Here is a 15,446-nt window from a genome sequence, read left to right as displayed (position 1 = left end):
TGACATTGTTGTAAGTAAGATCTGCCAGTAAATATATGTGATCTTTATTATCTAAAGAGAGCCAGTTAATTAAATCGGCTGTTTGCTGAGTAGAGCTGGGCATGTTGTGCTAAGGTTTAGAGTTTAGTTCTATTCGATAGTTGCGAGTGTAACTAGAGGGATGGCAGGGCAGCTCAGTCCCGTGGATTACACATCCTGTGACATGTGGGAAGTACCGGATGCTTCGCACAGCCGGGGCGACCACGTGTGTGGAAGGTGTCTCCAGCTGCACCAACTCGAGCTCCTTATTTTGGAGTGATCGTGTCTAGAAATGTGCTAACCATGTAGCTCTCAGTCTCACGTGAGACTGAGAGCTACATGGTTAGCACATTTCTAGACACGATTGAGACTGAGAGCTACATGGTTAGCACATTTCTAGACACGATCACCCCACAGCTTAAGAGTGTGCAGGCAGAGAAGGAGTGGGTGACCACCGGACAGAAGAGGAGGACTAGGCAGGTAGTGCAGGAGTCCCCTGAGTCCATCTCGCTCTCCAACCGGTACTCTGGTGGCTCTGGAGGGTGCAGCCAAAGCCAAGTCCACTGCACCATGGGTGGCTCAGCTGCACAGGGGGGGGGGAAGAAGAATGGAAGAGCTATAGTGGTAGGGGAGCAGACAGGCGTTTCTGCAGCTGCAGATGTGACTCCAGGATGGTATAGAAAATAGGTGCAGGAGTCGGCCCTTCGAGTCTGCACCACCATTCAATAAGATCATGGCTGATCATTCACCTCAGTACCCCTTTCCTGCTTTCTCTCCATACCCCTTGATCCTTTTAGCCGTAAGGGCCATATCTAACTCCCTCTTGAATGTATCCAATGAACTGGCATCAACAACTTTCTGTGGTAGAGAATTCCACATGCTCACAACTCTGAGTGAAGAAGTTTCTCCTCATCTCAGTCCTAAATGGCTTACCCCTTATCCATAGACTGTGACCCCTGGTTCTGGACTTCCCCAACATCGGGAACATTCTTCCTGCATCTAACCTGTCCAATCCTATCAGAATTGCATATGTTTCTATGAGATCCCCTCTCATTCATCTAAATTCCAGTGAATATAAGCCTAGTCGCTCCAGTCTTTCTTCATGTCATTCCTGCCATCCCAGGAATCAGTCTGGTGAACCTTCGCTGCACTCCCTCAATAGCAAAAATGTCCTTCCTCAGATTAGGAGACCAAAACTGTACACAATATTCAAGGTGTGGCCTCACCAAGGCCCTGTACAACTGCAGTAAGACCTCCTTGCTCCTATACTCAAATCCTCTCGCTATGAAGGCCAACATGCCATTTGCCTTCTTCACTGCCTGCTGTACCTGTATGCCAACTTTCAATGACTGATGTACTATGACACCGAGGTCTCGTTGCACCTCCCCTTTTACTAATCTGTCACCATTCAGATAATCTGCCTTCCTGTTTTTACCACCAAAGTTGGTAACCTCACATTTATCTACATTATACCGCATCTGCCATGTATTTGCCCACTCACCTAACCTATCCAAGTCACCCTGCAGCCTCTTGGCATCCTCCTCACAGCTCACACTGCCACCCAGCTTAGTGTCATCTGCAAACTGGGAGATATTGCATTCAATTCCTTCGTGTAAATCATTAATGTATGTTGTAAATAGCTGGGGTACCAGCACTGAACTTTGCGGTACCCCGCTAGTCACTGCCTGCCATTCTGAAAAGGACCCGTTTATTCCTACACTCTGCTTCCTGTCTGCTAACCAGTTCTCCATCCACGTCAGTACATTACCCCCAATACCATGTGCTTTAATTTTGCACACCAATCTCTTGTGTGGGACCTTGTCAAAAGCCTTTTGAAAGTCTAAACACACCACATCCACTGGCTCCCCCTTGACAACTCTACTAGTTACATCCTCAAAAAATTCTAGAATTCAAAAATTCAAGCATGATTTCCCTTTCATAAATCCATGCTGACTTGGACCGATCCTGTCACTGCTTTCCAAATGTGCTGCTATTACATCTTTAATAATTGATTCCAACATTTTCCCCGCTGCCAATGTCAGGCTGACCGGTTTATAATTTCCTGTTTTCTCTCTCCCTCCTTTTTTAAAAAGTGGGGTTACATTAGCTATCCTCCAGTCCATAGGAACTGATCCAGAGTCTATAGAATCTTGGAAAATGACCACCAATGCATCCACTATTTCTAGGGCCACTTCCTTAAGTACTCTGGGATGCAGATTATCAGGCCCTGGGGATTTATCGGCCTTCAATCCCATCAATTTTCCTAACACAATTTGCTGACTAATAAGGATTTCCTTTAGTTCCTCCTTCTTGCTAGACCCTCAGTCCCCTAGTATTTCGGGAAGGTTATTTGTGTCTTCCTTAGTGAAGACAAAACCAAAGTATTTGTTCAATTGGTTTGCCATTTCTTTATTCTCCATTATAAATTCGCCTGATTCTGACTGTAAGGGACCTACATTTGTCTTCACTAATCTTTTTCTCTTCACATATCTATAGAAGCTTTTGCAGTCAGTTTTTATGTTCCCTGCAAGCTTACTCTCATACTCTTATTTCCCCCCTCCTAATTAAACCCTTTGTCCTCCTCTGCTGTATTATAAAATTCTCCCAGTCCTCAGGTTTGCAGCTATTTCTGGCCAATGTATATGCCTCTTCCTTGAATTTAACACAATCCTTAATTTCCCTTGTTAGCCACGGTTGAGCCCCCTCCCCCGTTTTATTTTTACTCCAGACAGGGATGTACAATTGTTGACGTTCATCCATGTGATCTTTAAATGTCTGCCATTGCCTATCCACCGTCAACCCTTTAAGTATCATTTGCCAGTCTATCCTAGCCAATTCACGTCTCATACCTTTCTTTAAGTTCAGGACTCTAGTCTCTGAATTAACTGTGTCACTCTCATCTTAATAAGGGGCCTCGCACAACAAGATTGCTAATTAATCCTCTCTCATTACACAAGACCCAGTCTAGGATAGCCAGCTCTCTAGTTGGTTCCTCAACATATTGGTCTAGAAAACCATCCCTTATACACTGCAGGAAATCCTCCTTCACCGTATTGCTACCAGTTTGTTTAACCTCCCTGGTGCCAGGGTCAAGGATGTCATCGAGCGGCTGCAGGGCATTCTGGGGGGAGAGAGTGAACAGCCAGAGGTTGTGGTCCACATCGGTACCAATGACATAGGTAAAAAGAGGGATGAGGTCCGACAGGCAGAGTTCAGGGAGCTAGGAGAGAGATTAAAAAGCAGGACCTCAAAGGTAGTAATCTCCGGATTACTCCCAGTGTCATGAGCTAGTGAGTACAGAAATAGGAGGATAGAGCAGATGAATATGTAGCTGGAGAGATGGTGCAGGCGGGAGGGCTTTAGTTTACTGAGGCTTTGGGATCACTTCTGGGGGAGGTGGGACCTGTACAAGCCGGACGGGTTGCACCTCAACAGAGCCGGGACCAATATCCTCGCAGGGGGCTTTGCTAGTGCTGTTGGGGAACTAGCTTGGCAGGGGGAATGGGAACCTGAAAATAGATTCAGTAGGGAGGGGAGTAAAGCTGGAGTTAGCAACAAAAATAAAGAAAGTGAGTTTGAAGGAGAGAGGAAACTAGCAGGAAAAAAAGATAAAAAAACAAACTTAAAAGCACTTTGTCTAAATGCATGCAGCATTTGTAACAAAATAGATGAGTTGATGGCACAAATTGAGACAAATGGGTATGATCTGATAGCCATTACAGAGACGTGGTTGCAAGATGACCAGAACTGGGAATTAAATATTCAGGGGTACTTGACAATCTGGAAGGACAGACAGAAAGGAAAAGGAGGTGGGGTAGCTCTATTGATAAAGGATGGAATCACTAATAGTAAAACGATATTGGCTCAAATGATGAGTGTTGAAACAGTTTGGGTGGCGATAAGGAACAATAAGGGGAACAATCACTGGTGGGCGTAGTCTATAGGCCCGCTAACAGTAGCAACTCTTTTGGTCGGAGCATAAACCAGGCGGCTTCTAAAAAGGGAACAGCAATAATTATGGGTGATTTTAACCTCCATATTGATTGGACAAATCAAATTGTTCAGGGTAGCCTTGAAGTGGAGTTCATAGAGTGCATAAGGGACGGGTTCCTTGAGCAGTATGTAGCGGAACCAACCAGGGGGCAGGTTATCTTGGATCTGGTCCTGTGTAATGAGACACGATTAATAAACAATCTCCTAGTAAAGGATCCCCTCGGAATGAGTGATCATAGTATGATTGAACTTCAAATTCAGATGGAGGGTGAGAAAGTTGGATCTCTAACTAGCGTACTAAGCTTAAATAAAGGAGACTATGAAGGTATGAGGGCAGAGTTGGGTAAAGTGGACTGGGAAAATAGATTAAAGTGTAAGACGGTTGATGAACAGTGGTGTACATTTAAGGAGATATTTCACAACTCTCAAGAAAAATATATTCCAGTGACTAACTAAAGAAATAAAGGACAGTATCCAATTAAAAACAAGGGCAAACAAAATGGCCAAAGCTACTGGAGGACAGAAGACTGGGAAGCTTTTAAAAGCCAGCAAAGAACGACAAAAAAAATTATTAAGAAAGGGAAAATAGACTATGAAAGTAAACTAGTACAAAATATAAAAACAGATAGCAAGAGTTTCTATAGGTGTATAAAAAGGAAAAGAGTGGCTAAAGTAAATGTTGGTCACTTAGAGGACGAGACTGGGGAATTAGTAATGGGGAACATGGAGATGGCAGAAACTCTGAACAAATATTTTGTATCAGCCTTTGCGGTAGAGGACACTAACAATATTCCAACAGTAGATAGTCAAGGGGCTATGGGGGGGAGGAACTTAACACGATCACAATCACTAAGGAGATGGTACTCAGTAAGATAATGGGACTAAAGGCAGATAAGTCCCCTGGACCTGATGGCTTGCATCGTAGGGTCTTAAGAGAAGTAGCGGCAGGGATTGTGGATGCATTGGTTGTAATTTACCAAAATTCCCTGGATTCTGGGGAGGTCCCAGCAGATTGAAAAACTGCAAATGTAACACCCCTATTTTAAAAAAAGGAGGCAGACAGAAAGCAGGAAACTATAGACCAGTTAGCCTAACATCTGTAGTTGGGAAAATGTTGGAGTTCATTATTAAAGAAGCAGTAGCAGGACATTTGGATAAGCAAAATTCGGTCAGGCAGAGTCATCATGGATTTATGAAGGGTAAGTCATGTTTGACAAATTTTCTGGAGTTCTTTGAGGATGTAACCAATAGGGTGGATAAAGGGGAACCAGTGGATGTGGTGTATTTGGACTTCCAGAAGGTATTTGACAAGGTGCCACATAAAAGGGTTACTGCACAAGATAAAAGTTCACGGGGTTGGGGGTAATATATTAGCATGGATAGAGGATTGGCTAACTAACAGAAAACAGAGTTGGGATAAATGGTTCATTCTCTGGTTGGAAACCAGTAACTAATGGGTTGCCGCAGGGATCAGTGCTGGGACCCCAACTATTTACAATCTATATTAACGACTTGGAAGAAGGGACTGAGTGTAACATAGCCAGGTTTGCTGACGATACAAAGATGGGAGGAAAAGCAATGTGTGAGGAGGACACAAAAAAATCTGCAAAAGGACATAGACAGGCTAAGTGAGTGGGCAAAAATTTGGCAGATGGAGTATAATGTTGGAAAGTGTGAGGTCATGCACTTTGGCAGAAAAAAAATCAAAGAGCAAGTTATTATTTAAATGGGGAACGATTGCAAAGTGCTGCAGTACAGCAGGACCTGGAGGTACTTGTGCATGAAACACAAAAGGATAGTATGCAGGTACAGCAAGTGATCAGGAAGGCCAATGGAATCTTGGCCTTTATTGCAAAGGGGATGGAGTATAAAAGCAGGGAAGTCTTGCTACAGTTATACAGGGTATTCGTGAGGCCACACCTGGAATACTGCATGCAGTTTTGGTTTCCATATTTACGAAAGGATATACTTGCTTTGGAGGCAGTTCAGAGAAGGTTCACGAGGTTGATTCTGGGGATGAGGGGGTTGACTTATGAGGAAAGGTTGAGTAGGTTGGGCCTCTACTCATTGCAATTCAGAAGAATGAGAGGTGATCTTATCGAAACGTATAAAATTATGAGATGGCTTGACAAGGTGGATGCAGAGAAGATGTTTCCACTGATGGGGGAGACTAGAAGTAGAGGGCATGATCTTAGAATAAGGAGCCGCCCATTTAAAACAGAGATAAGGAGGAATTTCTTCTGAGGATTGTAAATCTGTGGAATTCGCTGTCTCAGAGAGCTGTGGAAGCTGGGACATTGAATAAATTTAAGACAGAAATAGACAGTTTCTTGAGCGATAAGGGAATAAGGGGAGCGGGTGGGGAAGTGGAGCCGAGTCCATGATCAGATCAGTCATGATCTTATTGAATGGCGGCAGAGCAAGCTTGAGGGGCCGTATGGCCTACTCCTGCTCCTATTTCTTAAGTAATGCCCCCTTTTGAAAAAAAAGATGAAACTAAAAAAACATCCTAAGTAACTCACTCACACTAGCGCAAATTAAATGTGCAGAATAGGGATTTTTAAGATATTCCAGAAAAATAAAGCTGCTCCCAAAAAAAACGGCGCAACTCCTGGGCAAATTTTGGCCCATAATGTTTTAATCATTTTTAACATTCTAATTGAACATTTATTTTAAAACTTACACAGGTAGCCCAACTCTGCGCCAGTCTAAGTGTTTTTGGGGTGCATGTGGATGATCTGCCAAGGAGAAACTTGGCAGATCTCAAGTTCTGGGTTTTCACGCATGCACAGTGCTTACAACGGCGTACGATCTATGCTGTCATCGGGCATGCAAAATCCGGGCCAATAAAATGACTGCCACGCTTTAAGGAGGAGACCTCAAACACAGATCTACAGCTATTTGGTTGTGAGGCAAGTACTGTGAAATTGGCTAATACTTACCACTCATGCATTCAATTTTTCTTTAAAATCTAGCTAATGAACTAAGTGTGGATTCCCCTTTTCTCCATTCTGGGAGCTTGTCTTTGGAGTCATCGCTGGCTAGAGAATTATTTGGAGATCGTAGACACTGCACAAGTAGACAAAGATCCGGTCAAGAATCTCCCAGATCAGCCACAAATTCTCAACCCAGGTAACTTTTGAGCATAACCCAGTTACTATAACTTGTAAAGTATATAACCAGCCAGACCTCTCCATTTGGGGAAAGAGCATCTGCTCTACCTCTTTTGTTAAAAATTGAGGTCCGTTAACATCACTTACTGAAACTTCATTAAGTAGCAACATTTGTAGAAGGCTCACAAGATCTTAAGCATATCTGTGTACTGAAGAAAAAAAGCAACCGTTGCATTTAAATACAGCCTGTCATATCTTTCAAACATCTCAAAGCACCTTTTTTTCACATTCTCACACCTATTTGAAAACATAGTTACTGCTGTTATACATGAATGTTTATCCTTTTGAATAGTTTTTTTACTATTCTCTTTTCATTACATCTCATTTATATGCATCTCAATTAGCAGGGGGAAAAATTGCGAAAGCATATATAATTCATACATGTAGCTCCTGTTGTGCTCTTTTTTTAATTAAAGGAGTTGCTATTTGTCTTCCATCGTCAGAGCATTAGCAGATAGTTACTGTATCGGTTAGAGTAAATATTAATTGCCGCAGTGGATCTAAGTATCTGATCTTTTTTTTTTATATATGACCTAGGTCTCAATCCAATCTAGCTGATTCTAATCCAAGTTCTTTGGCATCGTCACATCTCCAAAGCTACGACCCTGACAGAGCTTTAACAGATTACATTAATAGATTGGAATCGTTGCAGAGACGACTGGGAAGTGTGCAATCAGGTAACCTATTTTCAAGACAGTAAACTGGTTTTATCTTTAACATCCGGGATGGGGAGCTATGAATCATCTAGTTTTTCCCTGGGTCATGCTCCGAAAGTGGCTGAGAGGACAGGTTAGTAACCCACTTTCAGGCCTCCTTCAATACAGCTTTCAAATAGCTGCTGAATATGTATGACCACAACTGGGGTGACATTCCTAATTATGGTATATCTGACATTACAAAGGTGTGATTTGGAAGAATTTGTTCAATTGGTCTGCCAATTTGTTCCCCATTATAAATTCACCTGATTCTGACTGTAAGGGACCTACATTTGTCTTCACTAATCTTTTTCTCTTCACGATTCTGTAGAAGCTTTTGCAGTCAGTTTTTATGTTTCCTGCAAGCTTACTCTCATATTCTATTTTCCCCGTCCTAATTAAACCCTTTGTCCTCCTCTGCTGAATTCTAAATTTCTCCCAGTCCTCAGGTTTGCTGCTTTTTTTGGAAAATTTATATGCCTCTTTCTTGGATTTAACACTATCCTTAATTTCGCTTGTCAGCCATGGTTGAGCCACTTTCCCCATTTTATTTTTATTCCAGACAGGGATATACAATTGTTGAAGTTCATCCATGTGATTTTTGAATGTTTGCCTTTGCTTATCCACCGTCAACCCTTCAATTATCATTCTCCAGTCTATTCTAGCCAATTCACGTCTCATACCATCGAAGTTACCTTTCCTTAAGTTCAGGACCCAAGTCTCTGAATTAACTGTGTCACTCTCCATCTTAATAAAGAATTCTACCATATTATGGTCACTCTTCCCCAAGGGGTCTTGCACAACAAGATTGTTAATTAGTCCTTTCTCATTACACATCACCCAGTCTAGGATGGCCAGCCCTCTGGTTGGTTCCTCGACATATTGGTCTAGAAAACCATTCCTAATACACTCCAGGAAATCCTCCTCCACCGCATTGCTACCAGTTTGGTTAGCCCAATCAATATGTAGATTAAAGTCGCCCATGATGTTGGGGGAGAGAGGGAAGGCTTCTTTTCCCACGAGCGGGCCCACTGATATAGAGGGTCGACGTTCACCCCAGCCCACATAGCAATTCTCGAAGTTAGCAGACAGAGACGGATGACAAAGTATAACGATCTTTATTATGAACGTCCGGGAACACCTCTTATCACAGTTGCCTGTGAGTGGAGATGCTCCCCGAACAGCACAATCATACAACTTTTATACATTTCAAAACCCCTCTGTTCAGGACAAGACCTCCCTAGATTTCTAATTGGACTACCTTATCAGTGCTACTTCTCTAATTTGACTACCTTATTAGTGCTACTCCCGATTGACAGGCCATGAGCTCTGACTGACAGGCCATGATCTCGTGACCATCTTAGACCGTTCCCAGAATGGTATCATTAGGTTGGAATTTGTTATACATTTCCTTGGTGCCTGTGAGTCGCCTCGAGCCTCTTCGCAAGGTCTTATCAATGTCTGTTTAGGTTCTCACATCGTATCCTGTCTGAATATTATTGAATTGATAACTTCTGGAGCCTTGGTACAAGGCCGAAGAGAGGCCTTTTACCTCCTTATGGGCCATTGCAGGAACCAGCACTTTAACCCTTGTCCCGCTGGTACCCCTAATGCCAAATTTCTCTTACAAATGATAACTACTGTACCTTTATTGTACGCGTCCCTAATTTCTTGTTTGATGCTGTCCCTAACCTCACTACTACTGTTTGGTGGTCTGTACACAACTCCCACTAGTGTTTTCTGCCCTTTGGTATTCCGTAGCTCCACCCATACCACATCATTCCACATCATCCAAGCTAATGTCCTTCCTTACTATTGCATTAATTTCCTCTTTAACCAACAACACCACCCCACCTCTTTTTCCTTTCTGTCTATCCTTCCTGAATGTTGAATAGTCCTGGATGTTGAGTTCCCAGTCTTGGTCACCCTGGAGCCATGTCTCCGTGATGCCAATTACATCATATCTGTTAACTGCTATCTGCACAGTTAATTCGTCCACCTTATTACGAATACTCCTCGCATTGAGGCACAGAGCCTTCAGGCTTGTCTTTTTAACACACTTTGCCCCTTTAAAATTTTGCTGTAATGTGGCCCTTTTTGCTTTTTGCCTTGGGTTTCTCTGCCCTCCACTTTTACTTTTCTTCTTTCTATCTTTTGCTTCTGCCCCTATTCTACTTCCCTCTGTCTCCCTGCATAGGTTCCCATCCCCCTGCCATATTAGTTTAACCCCTCCCCAACAGCACTAGCAAACACTCCCCCTAGAACATTGGTTCCGGTCCTGCCCAGGTGCAGACCGTCCGGTTTATACTGGTCCCATCTCCCTCAGAACCAGTTCCAATGTCCCAGGAATTTGAATCCCTCCCTTCTGCACCACTCAAGTCACGTATTCATCTGAGCTATCCTGTGATTCCTATTCTGACTAGCACGTGGCACTGGTAGCAATCCTGAGATTACTACTTTTGAGGTCCTACTTTTTAATTTAGCTCCTAGCTCCCTAAATTCGTCTTGTAGGACCTCATCCCGTTTTTTTTACCTATATCATTGGTATCTATATGCACCACGTTAACTGGCTGTTCACCCTCCCTTTTCAAAATGTCCTGCATCCGCTCCAAGACATCCTTGACCCTTGCACCAGTGAGGCAACATACCATCCTGGAGTCTCGATTGTGGCCGCAGAAACGTCCATCTATTCCCCTTACAATAGCATCCCCTATCACTATAGCTCTCCCACTCTTTTTCCTGCCCTCTTGTGCAGCAGAGCCTCCCATGGTGCCATGAACTTGGCTGCTGCTGCTCTCCTCTGATGAATCATTCCCTTTAACAGTACCCAAGGTGGTGTATCTGTTTTGCAGGGGGATGACCGCAGGGGACCCCTGCACTACTTTCCTTCCACTGCTCTTCCCGTTGGTCACCATCCCCTATCTGCCTGTGTTAACCTCTACCTGCGGTCTGACCAACTCACTAAACGTGCTATTCACGATATCCTCAACAAATAGGCTGTGTGGTTGATAATGAAGAAAGCTGCGGATTGCAGGAAGATATCAATGTACTGGTCAGGTGGGCAGAACAGTGGCAAATGGAATTCAATCGGGATAAGTGTGAGGTAATGCATTTGGGGAGGCTTAACAAGGCAAGGGAATACACATTAAATGGTACGACACTGAAGTGTGTAGAGGAACAAAGGGGCCTTGGAGTGCAGGTCCACAAATCCCTAAAGATAGCAGGCCAGGTAGATCAAGTGGTTAAGAAGGCATATGGAATACTTGCCTTTATTAGTCGAGGCATGGAATACAAGAGCAAGGATGTTATACTTGAACTGTATAAAACACTGGTAAGGCCACAGCTCGAGTACTCACCACATTACAGGAAAGATGTGATTGCAGTGGAGAGGATGCAGAGGGGTCAACAACCAGGGGGGCATAGATTTAAATTAATTGGGGGAGGTTTAGAGGAGATATGAGGGGAGATTTCTTCACCCAGAGGGTATCGGGTGTCTGGAACTCACTGCCTGAAAGGGTGATAGAGGCAGAAACACTCACCACATTTAAAAAATACTTGGATGTGTACTTAAAGTGCTGTAACCTGCAGAGCTACGGACCAAGAACTGGAAATGGCCTCCGTCCGTGCTGTAAATTTCTATGATTCACCCAGCGCTGCTGCAGGGGACGGAAGTCAATTTTGGGTCCGGGGCGATGAGCATGGCGATGACATCACGATCTCTAGGCGATCGTGCGTCATAGCGCCGCCACAAAACTCCTGCCAAATGTGGCGGGAGTCGATGTCCACAAAACCATTTGCACCTCAGGGGTGCTAAAGGGAGGCGCAAAGGCACCCAATTTCCCTCCCTTGTATTGTAATAATCAGTGAGTGCACATCATATTTTTGAACAGCATTTTGTTTATTTGCTGAATTGGGGAGTTGGTCTTCTCAGCTGTCAGCACCTTTGGGAGGGGCTAGTCATAGACTTTCCTGTACACTCTCTTTCCTAGAAAGTTAATCAAAATGTTATAATGGCCCATAATTTGCAGTCAGCGGTGTAGCTGCCCAAGTTTGGCTTTCTCGACATTCATTTGAGATCCGTGCAGTATAGTGGGGAACAATGTTCCCTGTAATTTTATATTTGGTGCACGGGCCCTTTAACTGGCTACGCAGTCCATTTCATTTTTCGCGCAGGTGTGGTTATTTCCATTTTAAATCTGGTGAGTGGTCTACGCGGGAACTCTAGACTGCTGCGTCACTGCGCAGCCTAGCGGGAACGTTGGGGAATTCCTAGTGCACTCTGCTATGACATCAACAAGCTGTCTAAACAGCCAATCACAATGCAGAATTCTCAGAGGGAGCCAGGTCATGAACAGGTTGCTTTTATTCTGACTTTTTAAAAATGTTAGAGAACGAAACAAAGATTGGAGCTCTCCCATGGGGAAAAGGTAAACCTGAAATAAAGATGAACAAACTTTTAAAAATAACAATTTTTTTTTCAAGTTTTTACAAAATTGAAATTTTTATTATCATGGATAGATTTGACACTCCACAAAATTAAAATTAGTTTTTTTACGACTTTAACATGTGGTTAGCAGTCAATGCACTGTTAAAATCGCAGTTACACCTAATCCAAAAAGATCTAACATTTAGTGGGGTATTTAACATAGATATTACCGTGGAAAATTTTACATGACCAGTGTTGCTAAAAGTTTGTCATGTGCATTGAATATGTTACTGATGCTTGCCAGCACAGTAGGTTGCTTATTTTCAATCTTGTTAAAAATAGATCGGTATATCTCACTAGTCAGCCCTGATGCATAGGCAAGTTGTTGATTCCCATGAAGATGATGAAAACAACAGTAATCACTGTTGCATGTCGTTCCTCATGGGTGTTACTTCTATCCAGAATGCAGATAGTTGAAAAATAGGATTCAGAATGTATTTCAACCCAGTGTAAACCCTTTGTACAATCTGATTATATTTTTGCTTGTAGGATAGATCTTGTTAAATGGGTTAATTATGCCGTTGCACATTTTCCAATATGGATTGAATTATGTGGAATATTTGTTGATAAAATGTACTGTATGACTTTTAATCAATTTGTTGTTCTCCCTGCTTATTTAGGTTCATCATCTTATGCTCAGATGCACTATGGGACTAGAAGATAATGTCTTGGATACAAATTTTGACTTGAAACTGAATTGCCTTTGAAGCTGTGCTTTGTTTTTCTATTTTATGTATATTGTGGGACCATCATGGAATTGAGAATGGAAATGTGTCTTGCCTGCAAGTCCAAATGAAATGAATTTATATGTGTTTTATCCTTTATATAGGTTTAAGCTTCCAGTGTGCACAATACAATCTGTCTAAACAATTTAAGTGTATATTTGTGGAATGCTAATTTAAACATGATTATAACTTAATACTGTTTATTTAAAGGGTGGAAGGAAAAATGTTTACTAAATGGTTTCACGTGCACTGCAGTCCTGCTGATGGCTGCTGAGCTTACACTACATGGTCCATAAATAGCTATGGCATTGTGGACAGTACACTGTTTGTAGAGGAATTATTTTTGTAATGGTAGAAGTTTTGAATTATATGGGTATTTTGTCAAAGTATTGAAATAAACATGAATTCAAAATTCAGATTTCTGAAACTTGCATGCTTTCTCTGTGAAGTACATCATGAAGGTAAGAAGTAAAACTGCCTGTAGAATTTTAACTAGGTCAGATTCTCCCTTTATTTAACTATTGAAAGGGCAGTTTTATGTTCTAGTCTTCCTTCTGCCTTTTGGAAACTGAAATTAGATCTTTTGCTAGATTTGAACCCGAAACCTGGTTCAAAAGGTGTTCTAGTATGCTGTCCTCTTGTAATGGCAGTAAATCTCAAACCAGTGGATATCTGCAGCTATGTTTCCCCATCTTTTAATTCTATCCTTGGCATACAATGTGAGCAGCCATCGGAGCAATGTCCCTTCCAGGATTCTGAGGTTCTGCATCATTTGATTTTTTTTCTCTCTCAATATAAGAATGTTTTAATATGGAATGAGAAAATGGGATTCATTCCCGTTTAGATCACTCCTTCCAACAAACCATGTACAACTTGCTCCTTCATGGACTCCATCCAAATTATTTAATTGAGGAGGGATGTGAATAACAGCTGTTAAGACTTCAGAAGTGATGACTAAAATTCTCTTGATTCAGAGTAATTTAATGAAAACTCCAGGAAAAGTCTAACATTGCAATCTACTTTATTGAATCCTGACGAGTAGCATTTCTTTGTCACTGTAGGACTGCAGTCATCATGTTCCAGAGTATTTATTAAACAGTGTCAATCTGTAGTCATAAAACCGTCAATGCTGCCCTTAACCAGACACATCCAACCCATTTAAAGGAGTGAATTCATCTAACAACTTTCAACCTCTATGTTCTTGCTTTGTTATCTTTAATTCACTAAAAGATCTACTCAGGAAAGGAAGGGTTAAAGGTTTATTTGAATATTTAGTAATTGCACTGAGATTTGCCAATTCTGTACATTTATCATGCAGTACCGGAGTCACAGAAGTTAAATAACCTGCCTCCAGATAAATTACCTATGGCTTTTAGCATTTCAAGAACCTGGATCAACTTTCCTGATGGTTCAGTTGATTAAGGCTGAGTGAGTAATGCAGACCAGAAGGTTCCAGTTTTTATCCCAGTTAGATGATCTCATCCAGGGCAGTTGTAGAGACTTGGCTTAGGGAAGGGGATGTTAGTCAATTAAATTGTCTAAGCCTACCTTCATAATTTGAGTTATAAGTCAAAGAATTGTGCTTGTTGGTCCTCTCTGAACCCTTTCAAATGCATTAATGGATTTTTAAAGTTGGAATGCCCAAAATTCTATATGCGCCCATTTTGGAGTTGGATTTTGGTCGACTATAGTCAAATGTCCCCGATATATTCCAATACTTCATTAGCTTTATTGATAATAGCTCTGTGACTGGACAATTTCAGTGAATGTTCAAGAATTTCACCCAAATCCTTTCTAATGGATGCTGTTCTGTGGATGTGAAGTTAAACCAAGGTCCCATCTGCTTATTTAGATGGACATTAAACATCCCAAGCCACGATTCCAGTAAGAGAGGAAATGCTTCCTGGTGTCCTGGCCAATGTTTGTTCCTCAACATCACCAAAACAAGTGGTCTTTTCTCATTGCGGTTTGCCGACGTAACAGTTACTGAACTCAAAGTAATTTTTCAAAATAGAATCTGTTTATTGTATACCTGTTTCTGTAACAATGTATGTTGCTTGACATTTATCTACATTAAATTTTGTTATACCTTAATCTATTTATTTAATTTGTCCAAATAGCTTTGCTGCAGGAGAGACTGATGGCATTCAATCATCTAACCAAATATCTTGGTATTAGCAGTAAATTTTCTACCATGGAAAGTACCTCCACCATATTTCTTATAAAGTGGCAAACAAAAATTAATCTGTCTTTTCAGATTTGCAAAAATAATTGTTCTTATAAATGTAACTACACTTCTTGTATACTTGGTGAAAGTACTTGCAACTCTTGTCCTGCTGCACACCATCCCTTCACT

The 15,446-nt window shown here is 41.9% G+C and overlaps 1 protein-coding gene across 1 annotated transcript in view; it reads left to right on the top strand.

The window, feature by feature from the left end:
- Nucleotides 1–15,173, top strand: part of akap9 (A kinase (PRKA) anchor protein 9) — a 353,045-nt gene extending 337,872 nt beyond the window's left edge. Inside the window, exons 48-50 of the mRNA XM_070880224.1 lie at nucleotides 6,987–7,143; nucleotides 7,722–7,861; nucleotides 12,986–15,173. Coding sequence (XP_070736325.1) covers nucleotides 6,987–7,143; nucleotides 7,722–7,861; nucleotides 12,986–13,029 — 341 coding nt within the window. The 3' untranslated portion in view covers nucleotides 13,030–15,173. The remainder of the gene's footprint in view (nucleotides 1–6,986; nucleotides 7,144–7,721; nucleotides 7,862–12,985) is intronic.
- Nucleotides 15,174–15,446: the final 273 nt, after the last annotated feature.

The sequence above is a fragment of the Pristiophorus japonicus genome, chromosome 5, assembly GCF_044704955.1.
Source record: "Pristiophorus japonicus isolate sPriJap1 chromosome 5, sPriJap1.hap1, whole genome shotgun sequence".
In the NCBI taxonomy this organism is placed as follows: Eukaryota; Metazoa; Chordata; class Chondrichthyes; family Pristiophoridae; genus Pristiophorus; species Pristiophorus japonicus.
This window is presented reverse-complemented; position numbering and strand designations above follow the sequence as displayed.